Source organism: Gopherus flavomarginatus, chromosome 7 (genome assembly GCF_025201925.1).
Source record: "Gopherus flavomarginatus isolate rGopFla2 chromosome 7, rGopFla2.mat.asm, whole genome shotgun sequence".
Taxonomy (NCBI): Eukaryota; Metazoa; Chordata; order Testudines; family Testudinidae; genus Gopherus; species Gopherus flavomarginatus.
Window position 1 is genome coordinate 1042075 of NC_066623.1, and position 17835 is coordinate 1059909.

The window sequence follows — 17835 nt, forward strand, 5'->3', positions numbered from 1 at the left end:
CTCCACATCCAGATATGCTAGCGTCAGCCATCACTACAGCTCTGCCAAGGACACTGCCCTTTTTCTGAGGGCTTCCCCAACAGACACGAATTATGACCTGGGTTTCTAAGTAAGATCCCCCTGTGAAGAATGCCTGGAGGTTCCAAAATGGAAGCTCAGAGCTCCCTGTCTAGGAAATCTCAAACCAGTCTTAGTGCCCACTGCTTTAGTGTCTGCGGGCCATATAAGCAGATGGACTGAACCATCTTCTAGGCTACTACAGGGACTATTAGATCCCAAGGCACTTCCCCAGCTAAGCCAGAACACCCCTGCCACCTGGATGAAAGCAGGTCAGGAAACTGAAGTCACTCATGTCTCTTCTATCTGAACTCTTTGGTTAGACAATATGTAAGTTATGGAAACCATAAGAAGACGTCTATTAAGGCTGGCTCAGTGTTACCACAGAGTAAAATGAAGACACATAATGGGTACCTTTTTAATGTCCCTTTTGGCTTGCAAGCCCCAGCCTCGTGCCAGCGTGCGGAAGATTTCTACCTCTGGGTACTGCCTCTTGGAGAAGCACTGGTTCTGACAGCGCTCCCCAGCCGGACAGACCAGGGGATGGCACTCATACAGCAGCATGCGATTGATGCACTCTGAGTCCAGACCACAGGGGTTTTCATCTGTGTGTTTGCAGTTGCACCGTGGTATCTCAGACAGGTCTGCTGTGAAGATCTGCACCTTGCCCACTGGTCTGTTTACCTTGGAATGCACACATACAACGTTAGCTAGCTAGGAAACAATAGCATGACAAGGAACAATCAACGCTGCATTTAACCCCACCCTCTGAGCATACAGGCCACAGTGCATATCAGTTCTAGCAAAGGACCAAAGCCCACACAGGTCTAAGCATACATGGAACTTGTAGGCATCCCTCTAATTCATTCACCCCCAGCCTCTGACTGCACTCAAGAGGTGCAGCTTTACCACTCTCGCTGCCACTGCCAGTCTTTGGCACACCCTATGCATCTTCCTGTGAAACAACACATTCTCCACGTCCGAGTGACAGGCCTTAACATCACTTCTCCTTGGGGCCTCTTGGTTTGGAAGAAGTTACCTCCCAACAGTTCTGTGCCATCCGCCACCCAGACTGCACACCTGTGACAGGTTGCAGGGACTCTGCCTGAGCACTGGCAAACAAGTAGTTAACTCCCTACCCAACTATCTTGCCCAGTAAAGGCTAGAGTGACCAGATAAGGCTGGGGTCTGAAGGCCCATTCTGAAACTCAAGAGTTAAGCCAGGAAGCTCTTTAAAAACATCTCTGTGAGGAGGTAGAGGGCAGCAACAGATGGAGAAGAGACTGGCTTGTTTGTAGCACAAGCAGGGCCTTTGACTTGGTTAAAGGCAAGGAACTCAAAGGCGGGCAGTAAACAGACACCCTCTTGAGAAAAGTCCTTTGCGGCTCTTTGTACCAACTTGCGATCCCTTCTGAATCCACTCCTCTGCAATGAACACCAGTATGCTACTCACCTGTAACTAGAGCTGTCCTCTGAATCCCTCTAGACCCACCTCCAGCGCACTGGTTCTCAAACAGTGGGGTGGGACCCAACTGCACAAAAACTGTGTTTTCCTTTGCCACTGGCTAAACCCACATAGGGGAAGAGACATTTCCGGGACTGTATATGACTGGTCTTTAGCTACATAAAGATGCTCCGAGATGTCTCAGTAAAGCAAAGCATCTCTGTCACTGATGTCCAGCAGTGACAACAGCTGCTTCATGAATTCAGGTAGCAGAGAGGACAGATGAAGTGCCTCAATATACTGCTAGAAGCTGAAAACCTTCCTGTCAATCCTCCCTGGGCGTAGCTAATCAGCCTTCAAAGGCATGCTCCACAATGCAGGACTCTGCAAGCAGCGAAGGCATTTCTGTGTGCCCGGACAGTGCAGTTGCATCATAGGCACATTTAACTTACGCAATTTTAACTATACGCGCTCGGCAAAACAAAACAAAAAAGAGAAAACTAACAATTTAAATACTGCACCTGTAGTGCGGGCGCTTCCGCCCGCCATTGCACTCAATGAGCATTTGACTATACGCGATTTTCGCCTTATGCGCTGACTTCAGAACCTAACCCCCGCGTAAGATGTGACTTTCCTATAAATATCCTGCACCAACAGCTCAGTGCTTATGACCCAGGCCTCCCTCTAGCTCCCACCAGCTGGTGATGATGTGATGTCCTCACCTTGATATGTTTGTAGGGAGGAGGCTTCTTATCGTTCTTCCTGTCTTCCTGCAGCTGCCTCAGTTCTTTCTGTGCCTTCAGCTCTTCAAACCTCACAGCCGCTTCCTGCAGAGCTGAAAGAAAATAGATGCTGTGTTACAAGAAGCCCCTTGCGCTAGTGTTGAAGACAGGTAGCCTGAGTATTCTCCATGGCCACGTTTGTGCTCAGCTGTTTGTATGCACGTTTCTGAATGGGCAGGCCACGCTCCAGTGACTTGCTACCTTGCTCCAAAGCGAGATGTTCCCCAGGTGGAGTAACAGCACCCCATTGAAGGGGTCACTGAAGAGAGCTACCAGGAACCGAGCTGGAAGAATTAGCAGCCCCACTGAGGGAGCTGGGGGGTGAGGGCGGCATTAGTTCTGCCCCCTGAGATGCTGGCTTTCCATCACTACTTGTATCGGAGGGTCCCCTCCAGCACAACACACTGCTGTATCCAACACCCACAAGCAGGAATCAGGAAGAGGCCAGACTGAAGGGGCACAGAGTAGCTGTAAGGTGGGTGCCTGTGGCTGGAGGAATGCAGTATGGATTGTTAGTGGCATACCTTGTCCTTGAGGAGTTGTGTTAGGTGTACGGTGTAGTCTGCTTTACAACAATGTTGTGTGTATATGCATTATTCTCACATTACAGATAGTGAACATGAGGTGCAGTGGCTCAGCCAAGTTCACAGAGTTTGTGGCAGAATGGGAATAAATTGGAATTCAGGAGCTGGGTGTCTCTTGTTACCCTGGCATAAGCTCAGACCTCTGACTATTCTGGGTGGGATAACTTATGGGTCTGAGGCATAAATCAGAGGTACTCTGCAAGCCTTGCTTCAACCTTGACTCTGGGAGGACCATCATTTTTCCACCCCATGGATGCCCTTCGTGGGACCATAGAGGAACTGGCCCAAAACAATCTCAGAGCAGACAGCTAGTGCCCCCCAGAGCGTGAGGAAATGCGTTACCTTTCTTATAAATGCCATCCACTCCCTTGCCCATCTTGTCCTTGCTGCTCACGTCGCCTTCCATGTAGGGAAACACCCGAGCCTGGTGCGTCCAGAGGTAATCATTGGACCCAAAAAACAGCACAGGAAACTCGCCAATGTCATGTTTCATCTTTTGGATATTTACAGGAATAGTTCTAGGATGGCAAACCTCAGCTGGCCACCACCTGTCACAGGGGATAGGGACAGGAAAAGTAGGTCAAAGCTTTGACACTACTGCCCCTAAAAGCTGGCACCAGCGATTTTTCATTCTCTAGGGGCACTGAGAAGGAGAAAAGGAAAAGGAACTTTCCTGCAGCTTCCAGTACGTCACGCAAAGCAGCAGTGCTGGGCAGGAGCTTGGCTGGGGAAGAGGAAAAGAATGGGGGAGGAATGGCGTGTTCTACTGCCAGGTGCCTACATGGAATTAAAACCAGACCCAGCTGCATGAACACGAGTAGAAACCAGCACTCTCCAGATCTCCCCAGCACAGTCAGTGCTGCACGAGGAAGGGCTTTAACATGGACATCAACCACCTCTACGTTTACCCACCTGTAGCGCCCAACTTTTACCCAGACCACCTCCTTGTAATGGGGTTTCTTGCCAGCTTTGCAGTCGTTACAGTACCAGCTTCCCTCCGGCATCTCGATGTTCAGACACTCGCGGTGAAAAGCAGCTGGGCAAGACTCACAGCACAGAAGGCTGCCCCCTGCATCCAGGGGCAATACAGCAGTGAGAGCCACATCACAAAACCACAGGCCCCTATGCTCCCAGACAGAATCAAAGCACCGGGAAGGGGGCCAGGCTCTTACATAAAGCTCGTTCCACCTGCCCAGCCACCCGAGCTCTCTCCATCGCTACCGAACAGCAGCACAAGGCCATGCAGAGGGCCAGAACAATGCTTAGGCACCACTGAAGTCCCTCAAAACAGGATAGCAGTAGCCTACAGGCTTTGTACTCTGTACCCTTCACCTCGCCCAGGCCTGGCAGCAATGGCCACATGCAGCTGAGGCTCTCTCTCATCTCCTGGGGTTCCTGCAGGGAGGCATTCGCAGGAAGACTAGGTGCAACCACATCTGAAAACAGACTCAGGCTCTTCTGCAAAGCTGTTCCAGGGGCAAAGTTCTTCCATCAAGATGATCGTCTCATTTCCTGCCCTCCAGCTTCCCCCAGCCTGGATACAGAGACCTGGGAGCACAGCTGTCCAGTGTATGGAACAGCGTCTCTAACATAAACAAACCCTAATCCAGTGAGGCCTGGTGACAGCAAGACAAGTACCTGGCACTGGACAAAAATGAGGGCCCCAAACTGGCCTGCCCTCAGTAGCTTTATCCTGCTAAGTAGCCGGTTCCTGCATTCTGTCTCTACCCATGGCACCCCAGCACAGGCCCCGCCCCATGGTGCTCACAGTGCACTAGGCAGAGAACAGAGGGTCTCACCTTCTGAGCAGACAAAGCACCAGCTGACATTGACGTGCTCATGGTTTCTGCAGCCCCTCCGTGGAGAGAAGTGATTGGGGCAGATGATGCTGTTGGAGGCGAGGATCACGGTCCCCGCAGCCAGACAGAAGTCATTGGCGTGGTATGCCACTGGACACCGAACACAGCGCATCAAGCGACCTTGCAGTGGAAAAGGTTGGACACAGGTAAACACTTGAGGGAAAGTGAGAATTATAATTTGCTCCTAGAACTTAGTTTTGTCAATATTTAGGCTTACAACAAAAGGTGAAATGAGCCACTTGGTGAAGGGACACCTTGCCTCTAATTACACCAGTTTCTCAATAACTCCTTCTTTGCATTTAAACTAACTGACAGAACAGTCAGCACCAAATAGTGGGTGCTGCGCCCCATGCAGAGGGGCTGGAGAGCAAGTCTGTCCGGCACACAGCCTGCAGCAGAGGCTCCAGGCATTGCAACATGGCACCGGCTCCCAGCTGGCTCCCCCCGGCTGTCAGGTGGGCATCGGCTCACAGCTGTGATTGGCTCAGTTTCACAGCAAGGAGCCTACCAGCTGTGAAATTGACATTCTCGCAGAGATGGCGTTATGGTATCGGTGTAGGGGGCCACTTGCTGCAGCAGAAAGAGTCCTGTGGTGCAGACACTGACATAATTAGGTGACATCAGCTGCCTCACCTTGACCTAATTCTGCAGGGCAGTCCAAGCCAGAGGAGCAGCTGAGACAAACCTGAATGGCACTGCCATCCTGGGCGCCAGGTTGCCACATCCAGAGCAGGGAGCTGGCTCCAGCCTGAGCATCCACACTGCACTATAAACCTGTGGCGACAACTGCTGGACCCAGGTCTCTCAGCCATGTCAGTGTGTCCGTACTGACCTACACAGACCTTCTGACTCAGGTCTGTGTCCACAATGCAAACTGACAATGAGTGCACCTGAGTTTCAGAGGGACTTGAGCTCTGACCCACCCCCTAGCAGGGTCCTAGGACCCAGGTCCTGAGTCAGACTGATGGATCTGTATGTGTGGATGGAGCAGGGTCTTCGATTCAAACCTGAATCGGAGCCCAGGCTCAGCGCGCAGGGTAGACATACCCCTAGAGAGCAGCAAGTTCACCATTTGGCACCTTCCCCTGCTGACCAGATTTACACAGCTCACAGCAAATGTCCCATGATGAAAGATTAAGGAATAGGCACTGGGTGGGAGACATCGAGCACCTCAAACTGCTCCAAAATGAAAGATGCTTTGGACACAGGAAAGGGGCTCCTGCCTTTTTACCTGACTAGCCCCAGTAACTGCAGGCACAGAAGGGTTTCTTTACCTTTAGATGCAGAAAGGTTTGCTGGGTTAGCGGCATGACAAGTCATACAGATGTGCAGTGAGCATCGAAAGCCCTTGTTCTGCATGACTGTGGGTGGGTACTTCTGCACACACTCTTCATGGTAGTACTTCCCACACAAGGGGAGCAAGCATCGCCTCACGTCCTCCCCACTGCTCTTGCACACAAAGCAGGTGTGGACGCCTGGAGGAGAGAACACCGGTCACATGGCGAAAGGGAAGGAGAACTCTCTAAGAAAGAGTTACCACCTCCAGCCAGACTGGCCAGCTCCTTAGGAACTCCTGGCCTGGACTGCACAGCTACCCAACCCTCTCCATGCTCTCCGGCCCTGGCCATTTGTCTCATGCCTTCCGCCAATTACACACTTCAAAGCAACCCCACGTGAGCACCCAGGAAGCGGCCTGCCCTCCCACCCAGCGTCATACCTGTTGAACACTCATTGCAGATAAACTTGCCCTTTGGCATTTCTGAGAGCCCGAGGCACCGCAGGTGAAAAGCACCACAGCACTGCGCTTCACACAGCAACAACTCCCCTGGCTTCTCACAGATCTGTGTGGGGAGGGAACACAGCATTACTTCTGGGACAAACTCCTGGCTAGACACACACGGCATGCAGCTAGCAGGCTGGCTGAGAGTGCCACGAGAAACCCCTGCAGAAATCCCTTCATGTCAGCTCACAGAGTGCCACCACCACCACTGCTCCCTGAGACTCCATTGTGAGGCAATGGCTTAAATAGATCCCACTTCATTCCCAGCCACCTCGCTCCCATCCCACCACTGCAGGGACAGTGCACCCGGAGCCCGCTGCAGAGCAGTCATGCCGCATCTACACACAAGGGAGGTGCAAAGTGTCCAGTCAGTGCAAGCGCAAGTGAATAACTGGACAGCCAAGGCTCCTGACAAGAGGGGCCATCACCAAGGATCCAGAGAACATTAATTAACTCAATCAGATCTGCTTCAAGGTTACCTTGTTAGCCAGGGGATTAGTGTGCTGCATCGTTGCCCAACATCACCATCAGTGCTGCAAAGGTGCACTCAAAGATCTTAGCTCAATACCTGACAAACATTCTCCTTGAGGGCTGCTCCTCCTCCTCGCTCCCCCTGCATCCTTTTGGATGAAGGCACTCCATGGTCATTCTCAGAGCCATCCTCATTGAGCTCCTTGGGGCTTGTAGCACTCCCATGGATAGGTATCTCCCCCTTTAGAAAAGAAATCCAGAATTCAGACGGTCAGTACTCCCTGGCCCACCCTCTGGACTGTTAGTTTGGCTATCAAACACATACAGGTTTTCAGGCGGGCTGCAAACAGTGCCTCTAACTCTCATCCTGCCCGCAGAGGACCCTTAATACCCTGGGAAAAATGCCCTCCACACTGCTCCACTCTGAGGTTTCATGAGGGAGGAAGTTTTGGTTTGTGCTTTAACTGCAGGTATTCAATTTGGCTAGCTTGCTGCCATGACTCATCTTCACAGGGCTCTCTCTTTGGATTAATTCTGCCCCAGCCTGACCCGACGGAAACACGCGGTTTTGTGCCAGAACAGTCCTGGAGCCGCCGCTATGGCCAGAAAGCTTCCTCAAGGCACTGTGTACACATTCCACTGGATGAGATGCAAATGAGCAGAGCATGGTCAAATTAACCATTATTTCATTCTGCGTGTCAGAGCGCCAAGAGCACACGGACAGTATTTTAACTAGGAAGGTTGGCTGGGGCGATGCTAGAGAACCAGCTTGCTAGTAACCAATCCAGTGGAACTGTGCCAGTGCAGCGAGTCCACCCAAGCTGTTTCGTTTAGGGTGCACTTCTATTCTGCATCCACATGCAAGGCTAGATTATACGGCCAGAAGGGACCCTTCTGATCATTTAGCTTGATCTCCTGCATAGCATAGGCCACAACTGCCGGTGGCACTAAAGCATCTTTTAGAAAAAATCTAATCTTGCTTTAAAGACTTCAAGTGATGAGAATCCAGCACATCACTCAGTGAGCTAAGTCACCAATTCCTTGCAAGGTCCAAGACGAGCAGCAGCAGCTGCAGAACTTCCAAACCAGGGAGGAGAGACATGGTGGGGAAGGTGATATCTTTTATTGGCCCAACCTGTGTTGGGGAGATAGAGCAGCTTTCGCGCTCACACAGAGCTACTCTTCAGGTCTGGGAAGGAGTCTGTCTGCAACTCCATGGGGAGCTGGCCCCCACTCTACAGCGGCAGACCACAAGGAAAGGAGAGTTCCAATTTTCCTATGGAAGCCAGGTCCCCTGGGCACTGCCTGGGGTTGGGAATGTCCCATGGATGCCATGGAGATGAAGGTGTGCATGGCAATCACCAAGTGTGGCGGGGCATGGGAGCAAGACGGCAAATGTGCCTGAGATTCTTGAGAGATCTGAGGAATTGGGCTCACTGAATTTTGTTGGAGCGCAGGTGCATTGCATGTGCCTATCCTGTGCCCATTCCCGTCTAGCCCAGAAAAGCGGTCACTCCAAGGTGGCCAAGCCCTAGCGGAGCCCTGTACCTGGTTCTGACAGGCAATAAGATGGCCTGGAACATGCATCACACAAGGATTTTTGAGAACTCTGCTCTTTTCAGAAGCAGACAGACTCACACTCTTTCCACAGCATAGACAGCGAGGTGTTACAGAATCACTGCATACCCACTGCTCCCCGCCTCACCAAGCCATACCCTGAGTACAACTGCACACTCAGAAGGCATAGTGGTGGTCCAGTGTGCGTTTGGAAGGCTCAAAGCAAGAGGAAGGTGCTGCTGACATGCCAGGGCAGTCAGGAACACGAGTCCCCTTCCCAGCTGTCTGCTGTATTCTGCAAAGGGTGAGGTATTCTTGCAGCAATCATTTGCAGCTAGACTGAAAAGCAATGCCACCCAAAGCAGTGACTTGCATTTGGTGTGAAAACAAAACCTGAGACGCTGGGGCCACATCTTTTGTCTGGGCAGAGAAAGCAGCGGGGACGGACCATGTTGAGGTGTGCAAATGTCAGCGTTCCCTACTGTTAAATACCATTGCTAGGGCTGCAGGTTTGTCATGGTGGTAACAATGTCACAGATACTGTGATTTTTCTGTTTGACTAGGGCTTTTCCTTGTGTCTGTGACTTTACGGAAGCAGGTTTCCCAAATGCTGGGTCGCTGACCTGGTGTGGTGCGGAGGGTGAGCCCTGGGGAGCAAGCAGTAGCTCCTGTCCCATGAGGCTGAACCTGGTTCCCTGCTGTGGGAACTGCAACCTGGGGCATGGGTTGGCACCGCTGCTCAAGTTTGGTCTGGCCACCCTCTATGATGACAGAGGGCCAAATCTGAGTAAGTGGCACTGCAAACTGCCATTCAGGGCTGCAGTGCCACTCACTCAAATTTGGCCCGGCTGCTGTTCTGTTATGACCGAGGGATTGGTGGGCCAAACCTGAGAGGGACTGCAACCCCTGCATCAGTGCAATGGCTGGAAGGGGAAGCCAAGCCCAGTCCCGGGGTACAGGAGCTGTTGCTAGGGGGTGAATGCAGGGTGGATTCCATTTCCAGACCCCCTTCCTGGGGCCCTCTCCTCTGCACCAGGCCAGGATTAGGGTTGTGGTGCGCAGGCAGAGGGTGCTGTCGGGGGTGGTCAGTGTCCCCTGGGGTGCACGTGCAGCAGCAGAGCGGAAGGATGCTGGCCTGTTGGGAACTCCCCAGGGAATCTGGACCCTGGGTGGGGCACAATAAAAGACAATAAGAAGTTGGTGGGTCACCATGCTAAAAAGTTTGGGAACCACTGTCATAAAGTGGATTGAACTTGAATACTTGAAAAAATGCGTATTTTATATAAAAAGCTACAGAGAGTAGACTTTTCCAGCCTGTGATGTCACACACCATTTCCCCAGACCCCTTCGATTCTTACTACATTACCCAGGGCTACTCTGTGATTTTTGATTTAAAAAACACCATGCGAGATCTGCAGCCCTAATCAATGCCTCCTTTGCTAGTGCGTTTCTCCTTGTGTAGATGCCACCGTCACTGTAGACATTTTTAACCTGACAGGAGTTTGCACAGAGGAAGTAGGGATCCACTGACAGCACACTAAAGTACGGGACAGAGATAAATGGAGCAAATCATGTTTATTAAGCACACAAAAGTGGAAGCCCAGCAGCAATTACAAACTAGATCAAAACCATAATACTACACACCAGGCACTTCTGCGGACGACAGGGGTACGAATGCATGGCCCGGGGAGCCTGAGTCGCTCTGTCCAGCTCATTGGCAGAGACAGAATGCCATGGGAATGCACAGGAAGGAACAGACCAGTATGGCACAGACCAAACTCAGCTGCCACCATCCTGTACTGCAGCACTATACGAGGTGGTGGTATGTACAGGGCTGATGCAGGGGCCTCTTAATGGGATAATGGCGCCAACTGCCTGTGTCTTTGAATGTGCTTTCTCAGGCGTTCACTCCCTCCGGAATGCTTGCTCCTGCCCCCTCCTTTCTCTGCAACGAGGGACGTATTACGTCAGAGTCCTCTTCTCCCCACTTGGCTCCTTCTGCCTGGAAGCTGCACATATGAGCAAAGTCCCCTTTGCACATCCCCCTGCAGCTCCAGGGACAGATCCTTTTGTTCTCCATTTCCCCCAAGGACTGGTGAGGCATTCAGTCCTCTAACATTCTCAGACACCCGATCCCTCTCCTGCTCAGCGATGCAGCAGTGGTCCCTGTAACGAAGAAGAAGAGGGTTAATAGGTTTACTGACACTGGAAACCCTTGGAATACCAAGGAATGCAATAGTTCTGGTTCCTGCTCACCTTGGGATTCTAGTGCCACTCTCAGGACCTATCTGAGGAAGTGAGGGCAAGGATTTGGGATATTCTCCTAGGTAACACATGAGGACATGCTCAAGGAGCTGGAGAGGCACCATGCATTTCCCTGAGGGATCTGGACATTAGTATTACTCCTGATCTGATTAGTAAGGCCAGTCATCTAGCAGGGCAAAGATCACCAGAGATTGCTCTGAAATCTGGGGACTGCTGCCCCATGCTTGCAGAGGGGCACTGCAGGCTTTAGACAGGGCCACCATTCCAAACCTGTTGCTCGTGGTTGACCTCGAGCAGTTTGCTATCAATAATGCTTATGCCTGCATTTCATGCTTTCAGTGGAAAGCAGAACGAAATAGTTGTGCAGCTAGACCAGAGCAGAGCAGATAGATAATTGTGCACTGCTTTCTTGTGGGGTCAACAGAGACAATGTAGCCTGTGTGGGGGGCCATGCTGCCCCAAGGGTGGTTTACTGCAGTAGAATGCTCCTGCCAGAACATCTCCTCTATTTCAGGGTTTGAATGAAAAACCCATCCTGCTTGGCTGCCCTTTTGAGTCCAGGCACATGCATGGCTAAGCCAGTCACTGTACACTGAGGGCCTGAACAATGCTCCACGCAACCAAATGTAGAAGGGGTAGCTGAACCTGCTGGAGTGGATCCATCTGGGCAGGGGGTGGAGTAGGAAGTCGCTATGTGCACAGTGGAAGGGAGACTTCTGCTCCTCATGAGTTTGCAACTGAATATTTCTCATAGGAACCTGACTCAGTGCCGCTCTCCCCCAGCCCTGGGTCTGCCAAACCAGCCCTGGTCAGCAAAAGTAAAGAACTGCCACGTACCTCGTACAAAGGGCAGGCCTCTCTTCCTGAACCTTCTGCCGTTGTCTCTGCAGCCTTCGATTCACTGAAGAGTCCTGGAGAGCCTGGCATGTTCACAGGCATGGCCTGGGCCTGAGCCATATCCTGGATTTGCCCATGCCAGCGCTGTCACCCACCCTGCCTGGCGCTGCCCAATAGTGCGTCAGGTTTCACAGGCAAGCGAGTGCAGAAAATACGGTCTTGTTCAGCATGAAAGGGGCAGGTTTCCTGTGCCCCAGAGCAGCTGTTATTCTTCCACACTTTGCTGTACTGGACCTTCACGTGCGTCAGTCTCTCCACACTGTGCACCCGAGTGAGGGCTACCCTGCTGGCAAGTCATTTGGACACGCACTCACAGTCCAGGGCACTCAGAATTACAGATCTCCTTGTCACCCTTGATCCTCGCAAGTGTCTCCGGCCAGCTGGCAGCATGCTCACACCATGGCTGCTAGGAGACCTGCTCTGAAACTGGTGTGCTAGAACACATAGCACTCACAAGAGGAAGCTGCCAGGAAACAGCGCACAATGAGCTGTACAGGGCCTCAGAAAACGTGTTCCCAGGACAGCAGAAACTACTGCAGAAAGACCACCGCTGCCATGACTGGGGCCCAGCGAGGAAGAGGTGGGAGGACAACCTGCAAACCTGTGTTTGCCAGCTCCACTAGCACTGCACCAGGGGAGACTGCAGGGCAGCGGGCAGCAAAGTGGCTTGCCTTGCTCAAGTGAACCACTGGGAGCCATTACAGCAACAGAGAGTGATAAGAAATGCCGAGAACTGGCTCCTGACATACATCCTGACCACTGGGTACTGTTCACGTTGTGTCATTTGAAGTGGGAGGCCCAGAGGTGTCCCTCCTCTCCTAGGCCATGTCTTGGTGAGACCCGGCTCATTCTTAAAAGGCAAAATGTGGCTGTCAGAGATTCTGTTATGAGCGGTTCTCTGGCAGGGCGCTTTCACATATCCGAAGAGGGAGTGACCCCACTGAGGGCAGGGGAAACACCCCAACTCTGACCTCTGGATTGGGGGCAGAATTTTAACAAGGGTGTGCCAGAAAGCAACCAAGAGCCCTGACCTCGCGAATGGCTCTCAGGACCCTATTCCACAACTCTGCAGCTAATGCTGGAGTGCAGAACGCAGATGAGAGGCAAATGCAACATATGATGTCCACACTCCAGAGTTCGTACTGCTTATCAATAAGCAAGAAGGCAGCATTCCAAGATGCAGCAGCCAAGGCCTTTCATTTGAACGAAAAACCTTCCAAACTGGCAAAGCAAAACTCTCGATGAAATTCTGCTCTGTCATTGCCTAGAACCGTCTCTCACGGTGAAATTAGCTGAGCAATAGCCCAAAATTAAGCCAAAGCTTCAGTGGTCTTTAAAAAACAGCTGCTAATTCAAAGTGATACATTCCGTTAAAACTCAGAGCAACACTCTTCTCTCCTATCTAGCCAATCAAATGCAGCAGAGTTTGTTTTTCAGACGACATTTTGAGGAAGGAGAGGAGTGGTCGCTGAAGGTGAGAGGGCAAGGAAAAAGAGAAGAGCAGCTAGTCCTACAGGAAGAGGGGAAGAATCAATGGAGATAACACCAAATATGAGCCCCAGGAGGATACGGGATGGGTTGCAGAGGATTGCAAGGGTGAATAGGAATCGAGAGGACTTGCAGCCAGTGGGAGCAGAGGACAGACCGGAGAATCACACTGTCACCAGGAAAAGGCAGGTCTACCTGACTGGGGACTCCTTACTGAGAAGAACAGACAGGCCTGTAACTAGAGCTGATCCGGAGAACAGAAGGGTGTGCTGCCTGCCGGGTGCTAAGTTACGGGATGTGGACCTGAGGCTGAAAAGGATCCTAATGGGAGTGGGAAAGAATTTGTTGATTGTCCTTCATATGGGAATGAATGATACGGCTAGATTCTCGCTGGAACGTATCAAGGGATACTATGCCAGGCTGGGGAAGACGCTTAAGGAAATCGAGGCTCAGGTGATCTTCAGTGGGATTCTGCCTGTTCCTAGAAAAGGGCAACAAAGGTGTGACAAGATTATGACGAGCAACAGATGGCTCAGGCAGTGGTGCTATAAGGAGGGCTTTGGGATGTATGGCCATTGGGAAGCATTCACAGACAGAGGACTGTTCTCTCAGGACAGACTTCACCTGAGTAAAGAGGGAAATAGACTTCTAGGATGGAGGCTGTCACAACTGATTAAGAGAGCTTTAAACTAGGAATGTGGGGGAGATGGTTGGGAGATGGCCAGGTAATCTCCACGCCGGAATTTAACATTGAGAGGGAAGAAAACAAAAGTAAGACAGGACTCAGTCGTGGGCAGGAGAATGGACATAAGTAGGAAGGGTAGTGTAGATATCAGTATAATAGGTGATGCTGGTGGTAGACTGTCTATGCCTAATCGGGTAAAGAATGTCAGTGAAGCCAAATGGCAAAAATTAAGATGTCTGTACACTAATGCGAGGAGCCTAGGTAACAAAATGGAGGAACTAGAGCTACTGGTGCAGGAAGTAAAACCGGATATTATAGGGATAACAGAAACATGGTGGAATAGTAGTCATGACTGGAGTACAGGTCTTGAAGACTGTGCTGTTTAGGAAAGAAAGAAATAAAGGCAAAGGTGGTGGAGTAGCATTGTACATCAGTGATGAGGTTAACTGTAAAGAAATAAGAAGCAATGGAATGGATAAGACAGAGTCTGTCTGGGCAAAAATCACACGGGGAAAGAAAGCTACCAGCGCCTCCCCTGAGATAGTGCTTGGGGTGTGCTACAGACCACCGGGATCCGATTTGGATACGGATAGAGACCTCTTTACTGTTTTTAATGAAGTAAACACTAATGGAAATTGTGTGATCATGGGAGACTTTAACTTCCCAGATATAGACTGGAGGACAAGTGCTAGTAACAATAATAGGACTCAGATTTTTCTGGGTGTGATAGCTGATGGATTTCTTCACCAAGTAGTTGAAGAACCAACAAGAGGGGATGCCATTTTAGATTTGGTTTTGGTGAGCAGTGAGGACCTCACAGAAGAAATGATTGTAGGGGACAACCTTGGTTCGAGTGATCATGAGCTAATTCAGTTCAAACTAGATGGAAAGATAAACAAAAATAGATCTGGGACTGGGGTTTTTGATTTCAAAAGGGCTAACTTTAAAGAATTAAGGAAATTAGTTAGGGAAGTGGATTGGACTGGAGAACTTGTGGATCAAAAGGCGGAGGAGGCCTGGAATTACTTCAAGTCAAAGTTGCAGAAACTATCAGAAGCCTGCATCCCAAGAAAGGGGAAAACATTAATAGGCAGGAACGGTAGATCAACTGGATGAGCAATCATCTCAGAGAGGTGATTAAGAAAAAGCAGAAAGCCTACGAGGAATGGAAGATGGGAGTGATCAGCAAGGAAAGCTACCTTATTGAGGTCAGAACATGTAGAGATAAAGTGAGAAAGGCTAAAAGCCATGTAGAGTTGGACCTTGCAAAGGGAATTAAAACCAATAGTAAAAGGTTCTATAGCCATATAAATAAGAAGAAAACAAAGAAATAAGAAGTGGGACCACTAAACACTGAGGATGCAGTGGAGGTTAAGGATAATCTAGGCATGGCCCAATATCTAAATAAATACTTTGCCTCAGTCTTTAATAAGGCTAATGAGGAGCTTAGGGATAATGGAAGGATAACACATGGGAATGAGGATATGGAGGTAGATATTACCATATCCGAGGTAGAAGCCAAACTCCAACAGTTTAATGCGACAAAATCGGAGGGCCCAGATTAATATTCTTGGATGAAGTTTAAGGAACTGGCACATGAAATTGCAAGCCCATTAGCAAGAATCTTTAATGAATCAGTAAACTCAGGGGTTGTACCATACAACTGGAGAATTACTAACACCGTTCCTATTTTTAAGAAAGGGAAAAAAAGTGATCCAAGCAACTATAGGCCTGTTAGTTTGACATCTGTAGTATGTAAAGTCTTGGAAAAAATTTTGAAGGAGAAAGTAGTTAAGGACACTGAGGTCAATGGCAATTGGGACAAAATACAACATGGTTTTACAAAAGGTAGATCATGCCAAATCAACCGGATCCCCTTCTTTGAGAAGGTAACAGATTTTTTAGACAAAGGAAATGCAGTGGATCTAATTTATCTCGATTTCAGTAAGGCATCTGATACAGTTCCATATGGGGAATTATTAGTCAAATTGGAAAAGATGGGGATCAATATGAAAATTGAAAGGTGGATAAGGAACTGGTTAAAGGGGAGACTACAACGGGTCGTACTGAAGGGTGAACTGTCTGGCTGGAAGGAGGTTACTAGTGGAGTTCCTCAGGGATCAGTTTTGGGACCAAATCTTAATTTAATCTTTTTATTACTGACCTTGGGAATGTGCTAATAAAGTCTGCGCATGACACAAAGCTGGGGGGTATTGCTAACACGGAGAAGGACCGGGATATCCTACAGGAAGATCTGGATGACCTTGTAAACTGGAGTAATAGTAATAGGATGAAATTTAATAGTGAAAAGTGCAAGGTCATGCATTTAGGGAGTAATAAGAATTTTAGTTATAAATTGGGGACACATCAGCTGGAAGTAACGGAGGAGGAGAAGGACCTCGGAGTATTGGTTGATCATAGGATGACTATGAGCCGCCAATGTGATATGGCTGTTACAAAAGCTAACGCAGTTTTAGGATGCATCAGGCGAGGTATTTCCAGCAGAGATAAGGAGGGGTTAGTACTGTTATACAAGGCACGGGTGAGACCTCATCTTGAATACTGTGTGCAGTTCTGGTCTCCTATGTTTAAGAAGGATGAATTCAAATTGGAATAGGTTCAGAGATGGGCTACTAGGATGATCCGAGGAATGGAAAACCTGTCATATGAAAGGAGACTCAAAGAGCTTGGCTCGTTTAGCCTAACCAAAAGAAGGTTGAGGGGGGATATGATTGCTTTTTATAAATATATCAGAGGAATTAATATTAGGGAGGGAGAGGAATTATTTAAGCTTAGTACCAATGTGGACACAAGGACAAATGGATATAAACTGGACACTAGGAAGTTTAGACTTGAAATTAGACGAAGGGGAGTAGTGGGGGCAAAAGACGTACCTGGCTTTAAGACTAAGCTTGATAAGTTTATGGAGTGGATGGCATGACGGGATAGTCTAATTTTGGCAATTAATTTGGCAACTGATCTTTGATTATCAGCAGGTAAGTATGCCCAGTAGTCTGTGATGGGATGTTAGATGGGTTGAGATCTGAGTTACTACAGAGAATTCTTTCCTGGGTGCTGGCTGGTGAGTCTTGCCCACATGCTCAGGGTTTAAATGATCACCATATTTGGGGTCAGGAAGCAATTTTCCTTCAGGGCAGATTGGCAAAGGCCCTGGAGTTTTTTCGCCTTCCTCTGCAGTATGGGGTACGGGTCACTTGCTGGAGGATTCTCTGCAGCTTGAGGTCTTCAAACCACAAATTTGAGGACTTCAATAACTCAGACATAGGTTAGGGGTTTGTTATAGAAGTGGATGGGTGAGATTCTGTCACCTGCATTGTGCAGGAGGTCAGACTAGATGATCATAATCGTCCCTTCTGACCTTAAAGTCTATGAGTCTATGAGGTTAAAGGGTTCCTTGATAAAGTTTGCAACACGTAGGAGGACTAACAGTACCTCAGAACTGGGAGCTTCCCCCAGTGCATCTTCACTCCTCCCTTTCTTGTACTGCGCTGTGGATGGGGAGTATCGCTGTCTCTTGCGCTTTCTCTGCTTCTCAGGGACTCTGTCAAGAGCTGATGGGAGAGATATCTGTTAAGACAATGGAGAAATAACGGTTCTCCTGGCCCTGAGCAGTGCAGTGAATTTTGCAGTTCAGGCTGGGAAGCTCCGAACTTGTCCCACTGCACTAACAGATAATGAGGCCAGGTCCAGTACAAGCCTGCAGGCAATGCCTTGGAATGCAGTTCCCAAATGGCTGCACTGGTGACACCTCCTGTTCCTGCAGCCCCTCACAGGGGCATGGACCTGGGAAATGCGGATTCAGATTGGTTTTGGCATGGCAGCAGAAAAACTCAAACAAAACCATTCCTGCTCTCCCTGAGACTCCAGGAGACTGCAGCCAGCTCAAAGTACTGCGAGAGGTTTAGAGATTTTTAAGTTATTAATCCAAATGCTGATCAACTGTCC

The 17835-nt window shown here is 49.7% G+C and overlaps 1 protein-coding gene and 1 long non-coding RNA gene across 7 annotated transcripts in view; both read right to left on the minus strand.

Moving 5' to 3' along the window:
* Positions 1–17835, minus strand: part of NSD1 (nuclear receptor binding SET domain protein 1) — a 133706-nt gene that overhangs the window by 32238 nt on the left and 83633 nt on the right. For 5 of the 6 annotated variants that reach the window (XM_050962909.1, XM_050962910.1, XM_050962912.1 and 2 more), the window contains exons 9-17: positions 17323–17441; positions 7075–7218; positions 6444–6567; positions 6001–6201; positions 4667–4846; positions 3780–3936; positions 3210–3415; positions 2224–2336; positions 472–741 (exon numbers count right to left, since the gene is read on the minus strand). In XM_050962909.1, the coding sequence (XP_050818866.1) occupies positions 472–741; positions 2224–2336; positions 3210–3415; positions 3780–3936; positions 4667–4846; positions 6001–6201; positions 6444–6567; positions 7075–7218; positions 17323–17441 (1514 nt within the window). The remainder of the gene's footprint in view (positions 1–471; positions 742–2223; positions 2337–3209; positions 3416–3779; positions 3937–4666; positions 4847–6000; positions 6202–6443; positions 6568–7074; positions 7219–17322; positions 17442–17835) is intronic. The other variant, XM_050962911.1, reaches the window with a different exon arrangement.
* Positions 10095–14377, minus strand: LOC127055710 (uncharacterized). The gene is made up of 2 exons (XR_007775582.1): positions 11637–14377; positions 10095–10700 (listed from the first exon to the last, which is right to left on the minus strand). It is a non-coding gene; the product is annotated as an uncharacterized LOC127055710 (long non-coding RNA).